Genomic DNA, 5,705 nt, shown 5'->3' with positions numbered 1-5,705 from the left:
TGGTTGGATGGATGGATGGATGGATGGATGGATGGATGGATGGATGGATGGAGTTCAGTTTGTAGATAAAGACAAGCTAAAGGCTAGTCTTTATTTATATTGTATTTGTGTATTTATCACAAAATATCCAGCACTTTTTTCCTGATTAGACTGATTCATTACATGAAGACAGTCAAGTCTAGACAGTGAAAATATCTGAAATCCTCCTTTAAATCTGACACTAATGAGTGGAATGTCCCTTTAATCATCTAATTATCTCGGTTCTGTTTAAACATCAGTGAGCAGAAATCTGCCTCCACCCTCAGCCGGCCTCCCGGCCTGACCTCTGACCTCTGACCCCCGCAGCAAAGGATATGAGTGGACCAGGATCTGGATGGCGATTCTGCGGATGGGATGGAACGGGCTGAAGGTGTAGAGCGCCGAGGTGGCGCTGAAACGGAAGATGGCCTTCCCTTTGTTCAGCACTATGAAAGTCTGCAGGAGAAAAAAACATGGAGTTTATTCCAGCTTCCAAACAACGAGGCTGAAAACAGGAAACTAAAGACGAGTCCCGGACCTCCAGGGCCACCAACGTCCCAGATTCAGATTGTTAATCAAAAACAAACATTCTTCAACATGTTCCAGGCTCATTGTTGGATGAACACATGAACGGAGCCAACAGACAGAGGACAGACCAGAACTCTGGACCCTCAGAGTCAAACCGAGAACAGCAGGGAAATTAAAAAGAAGCATTTTAATCATTTATGCAAAGATTTTAATTTGCTTTTATTTACAGAAGGAGGAGAAATCTAAAAATGTGGCCCTAAAGTGAGTTTGGTTCTGGAGATGTTTTGTTTTGTGTCCCAGATTCTGCTGGGTCTCAGTGAAGTAATCTAATTAAACAGAACCAGCACCGGTGACCCACCCTCTTGTTCCTGAAGTAGTACGGGTCGATGTCTTCCAGGGGAACACCCACCAGGTGTGACGGGATGTCGGCGAAGATGCGAGGCAGCTGTTTTCCTGCCTCCAGGTCGGGCCGGGCCCGGGGGAGCTCCACGTTGCCCAGGTCCTGAAACCAACCCACAAAGCAGCTCGTTTATCGTCTGCAGCCTGACCTAACTGAACGCAGCTGCGACCATGTTTTTACCCTCAACTATCCGTTCTGGTCCCCACTGGTTGTTCTGCAACAACAAAAAGAACCTTTCTGACCGTCGGGATCTGACCCGGTTACAGGAGGTTCAGGATCATTTGAGCCAAACTGAAATAACTCGTTTTTAGCTTAACTTTGGGCATTAATTAACCGTTAGCTCGCAGGCTAACACCTGATGGGTTTTATCCTGGTGAAGTCAAACAGGCTGCCAGGTTTGGGTCTAACGTTTCACCGGCACCGGATCAGAACCGTCACGTTCCTGCTGGCGGTTCTGAAATGTTTATTTTTAACGGTGGCTGTTTGCATAAAACCAACTCTGGGAAGGAAGCCCAAAACTAGGCGGAGCTTAATGATGTCATCATTAATCAGAATTTACCGTCTGCGGCGTCATCGTGCGCGTGCGTACCTCCTGGTATTCCTTGTTGCGGCGGGCCTTCTCCTGGGCGATGCGCTGCTCAATGGCCGCCAGGGAGTCCGGCGTGAAGCGCTTAAAGCTCTCTGGTCCCATTGGAAACACACAGCCAGCCATCTTCTCATCCTGATCCTGCTGCTAACTGGCCCAGTTTACCAGCTGCAGACACAAACACAACTTTGGGTTTATGGTGTTGAACAGCAGCTTAACTCTGTCGTACAACATCAACTCAAACCGTGGAATCTGACGTCAGGCCGTTCAAACACCTGTTGAGTCATGAGACGAGGAGCGTTTGATTCGAGTGATTGAACGACTTCTTCACTCATGTGATGATTGCGAGCCGACCCCAGCATCACGTGCTTGTCATTAAACCGCCACTCAGACCGTTTAAAAAGGCGGCAATCAGCCGGAGGAACCGACCTGATGGAAGATCAGTCCCACCTGGATCAGCAGGACCTCTCAGCGCGTTCAGTTTGGGTTACTTCCTGTTTCATCGACAAAACCAACTTCAAGGGAAGATAACGACGGGAGGGTGGACAATCAATTTGTCATCAGATCTAAGATTTAAACAGCATTTTTCCAGCCATTGAGTCACACTTAGTCAGCAGATTTTAAAGGGTTAGCCATTAGCTGCTACAACCACAACCTGCAAATCATGAAACTCTATGGAAACAACCGTGCAATGCAACTTTAGTGAGAGTATAAATGTTTGTAAAACAGCGTTTCCATTGGTGAGAGTGGTTTCAAGATGGCAACCAGACCCGTCAGAGTTAAACTCTAATATTTCAACTGTTCAGATCGTTTCCACGTCCTCACTTTGAAAACTAGAAAGACTGGATATTAGTGTTGCAATGTCAGCAGTTAGCAACAAAAGGTTAGCGGTTAGCTTCAAGTGGCTAAAAACCTAATAAATCGCCAAAGAAGCTAACTACGTTAGCCGCTAACTCGTAGCAATCAAATTCAGGCTAGAAGAAGAAAGTGAGCTAAATTAGCAGCTAATAGAGTTAGCTTCAGATAGTGTTAAACAGAGGAAGTGTGTGTATAACAGGTGTGTGTGTAACAGGTGTGTGTGTGTTCAGACCATCTGCCTCAGATCATAATTGAATGATCAGACAGGCCTCGTTTTTCAAGCCTTCATGCATTTATTCTTCACAGCTCCCAAATCAGATTTCTCAGGAGTGTGTGTGTGTGTGTGTGTGTGTGCGTGCGTGTGTGTGTGTGTCCGTCCACATAAAAGGCAGATCTGGTTCTGTTTTCTGTTCTTATCAGACGCTGTCATCCACTCGGCCTCTCACACACACACACACACACACACACACACACACACTTGGAGTACAGTAGCTCCTGATGAACTCGTCAGTCCTGGTTTCCATTCTGCTGCAGCACTTTGTCACGTACAAAACGCTTCCTGCCGCCATGTTTGTCCGGACGCCGCTGGAATAACACGCTGACACACTCACAACATAAAATACTTGGTTTTAAATGAAATGTAAATCAAATTCCAACAACCATAAACTTTCTTCTCTGAAGCCAAACAGTTTGGGGCTTAGGGTTGTAATCATCTAAGACTCTTATTTTGAAGAGCTTTGTTGTGAAACTCCAGGTTCCTCTTCCTGTTCCTCTGAATCCTCCTGAACATCAGAGCTCTGATTACAGACGACAGGAAGGATCTGTGGGGGCGGCCATGATGGAAACACAGGAGGAAGCAAAGCATGCTGGGTAATATAGAAGCTGTTGAGAAGCTGGTTGGTATATGAAGAGTTAAAGAGAGCCTTCACTTCCTGTTTGGAAGCTCAGATCCAAAGGAAGTCAACAAGAGTTTGGCTATGTGACCTCTGACCTCTGAGAGGACACCATCGGTCCTCCAGCAGAGACACACTGAGTGGAAGGAGACAGAAAACCTACGACTGTTTCTGATCCTCTACAGCATCTTCAGACACCTTCAGATTTAGGCTCATAGTTTCTAATATAAACAAGTAGAAGCAACAAGCTACAGTTTAAATCCTTTACAGACACAAAGAATGACTCAACAACGTGACCGACGAAGAGAGGAAAACCAGGAGACGTTACTGTGACTCTGAAACACAGAACCATCTGCAACACTTTGACCTCTGACCTCATTCAGGCCAGAGATGAAGCAGAGTCCTGTCGGCACGAACACATCTTTAGTCTCTGAGCTGCAGAGACTCGGTCTGCAGTGTGAAGGATGACGGATCTCTCAGGTCCTGGTTCAGGTCTTCACTGGGTTCATGTTTTCCTGGGCTGCAGGAATTTCTCTCCCTGAGGACAGATTCATGACATTTGCAGCAATCTTTGAATCCAAGACCTTTAGTTTGATGTTATTTTTGGTTTTCTGAGACGTCCCAACACGACCCGTCCACCAGGGACCGTACCGAACCTCCGACGGCTCAGAGTCAACATTTACTGCTGCAACAAAAAGGGTTTTCTCTCACTGCAAACATGTAATCATCAGAACCAGCTGCTAAAGTCTGGTTCCCCTCAAACCAAAGGCTTCACTGTGGAGACTGAAGTGACCTGAGAACCAGCCCGTCGGTGTCCCGTCCGCTCAGAGCCTCGGCTCGTTGGTGAATAAAATCTGTCAGCTTCAGGTGTTTTATGAATGATTCATGGAGCTGGACTCAGACGGCTCATTCCTGGGTTTTAATCAGACAAATATCCATTAAAAAGCTTTTTACTCAGACTGTAACTCCTGCAGATGTTTATCCGTTTGTTTCCAGGTCAGGTGACTGAATTATAGTCCTTCTTCTGGCTGTGGCGGCCATCTTTAATCGAGTCCAAAGGTTAATCAGTCGTAGGCGTTCAACCAGTAATTAGTTTCTGAGGTTTCATTAAAATCCATGCAGTGGTTATTTTGCTAACAGACACATAAACAAGCAGACAAGTGTAAAAACATTATCACCCGTCTGCTTCCATCAGCCCCACGTTACAGGAGACAAAGGTTGTTTGTCTCCTCCTTACGTCATTCAGCTCACCTCCATCTCTGCTGCTTTTATTTTGAAGGTCTGAAGCTGAGGTTTATGAAGCCCTGATTGGTTGATTTTCCTCCTAATTATTATTTTAGTCTGCATCATGTAAAACATCTTCAGCTCCGTGTCTCCTTCATGTCCTTCATGTCCTTCATGTCCTTTCCCTCAGCACCGTCTCCTGAGCCGAGCAGCAGAGGGCTTTTATTCTGACAGTCAGTTAATAAGTTTTATTCTGACAGTCGGTTAATAAGTTTTCTTGTGAGGCAGCAGTGAGAGGAGATAATCAGCCTCTGACTGCTTCAGGCTCAACATCGGACTCTTAATGATGCTGCTTCCTGTTTTCCTCCGTCTTCTGACCTCGTCTTGTTCAAACATGCTGCAACTTTTCTCCCTGCGTGGCAACAAGACGGAGGAGGACCGGCCTTTTCCTGCCTCAGGAACTAAAAATCCTCGTGGATCTCCACAGATGGAAATAAAAAGCTGCTGCCCTCAGGAAGGACAGAATAAAATCCAACCTTCTCTTTTATTGTGAAATTAGAAACCTTAAATAAAAAAGTCCCAACTTCCAGGAATAAAGTCCGAAATTTACCAGAATAAAAGGTTTGTTTGCTGAGAGGAAACTGGAATAAACTCAGAAATTTATCCTGAATCTGTCCTTCAGATCTGTCCACTGGTTCAGGACATATTTTGCTAACAGAGATCGTTGCATGATCGCCATTCTCTCACGGCAGCAGGAGACTAAAGACGAGGCGTTTAAGAGCCCAGTTTAAGTGTTGGACTTTGTCTCCATACAGAGTGAGACAGAGACGTGTCTCCTCTGGAAGACGCTGTCCTCCTGTCAGCAGGACGGTGCCTGATGATGGACAGTCAGACTCTCTCTGCTGATCAGAGGAAATTCACTTCAATTAAAGGGAGGCAGGAACCTGTTCGGTCCCTGGCCGGGTCAGAACATGAATCACGGACTGCAGGCAGGATGCCAGGACCAGCTGGCAGGGGACGGAGGGACGGGGGGACGGGGGGACGGGGGGACGGTTTGGATCCGGATGTTGGATGAGTGTCCCTCCGACCTCTGGAGACGAATCAGATCCATCAGTGAAGTTCTGCTGGGTTGGATTCAGGAATCTTTGTTCTTCTTGTCTTGAAGCGGTTCTGGATCAGCGGTTCTCCGGACCTCCTG

At 46.5% G+C, this 5,705-nt stretch overlaps 1 protein-coding gene across 2 annotated transcripts in view; it reads right to left on the bottom strand.

Moving 5' to 3' along the window:
- LOC108251229 (sodium channel protein type 4 subunit alpha) overlaps positions 1–1,697 on the bottom strand; it is a 102,022-nt gene extending 100,325 nt beyond the window's left edge. For both annotated transcript variants that reach the window (XM_037973131.1, XM_037973130.1), the window contains exons 1-3: positions 1,536–1,697; positions 905–1,048; positions 356–474 (exon numbers count right to left, since the gene is read on the bottom strand). In XM_037973131.1, coding sequence (XP_037829059.1) covers positions 356–474; positions 905–1,048; positions 1,536–1,658 — 386 coding nt within the window. In that variant the 5' untranslated portion in view covers positions 1,659–1,697. The remainder of the gene's footprint in view (positions 1–355; positions 475–904; positions 1,049–1,535) is intronic.
- Between the last annotated feature and the right edge of the window lie 4,008 nt (positions 1,698–5,705).

This window comes from Kryptolebias marmoratus, linkage group LG21, assembly GCF_001649575.2.
Source record: "Kryptolebias marmoratus isolate JLee-2015 linkage group LG21, ASM164957v2, whole genome shotgun sequence".
Classification (NCBI taxonomy): Eukaryota; Metazoa; Chordata; class Actinopteri; order Cyprinodontiformes; family Rivulidae; genus Kryptolebias; species Kryptolebias marmoratus.
The sequence above is the reverse complement of the archived record's forward strand: the minus strand, read 5'-3'. Positions and strand labels throughout refer to the sequence as shown.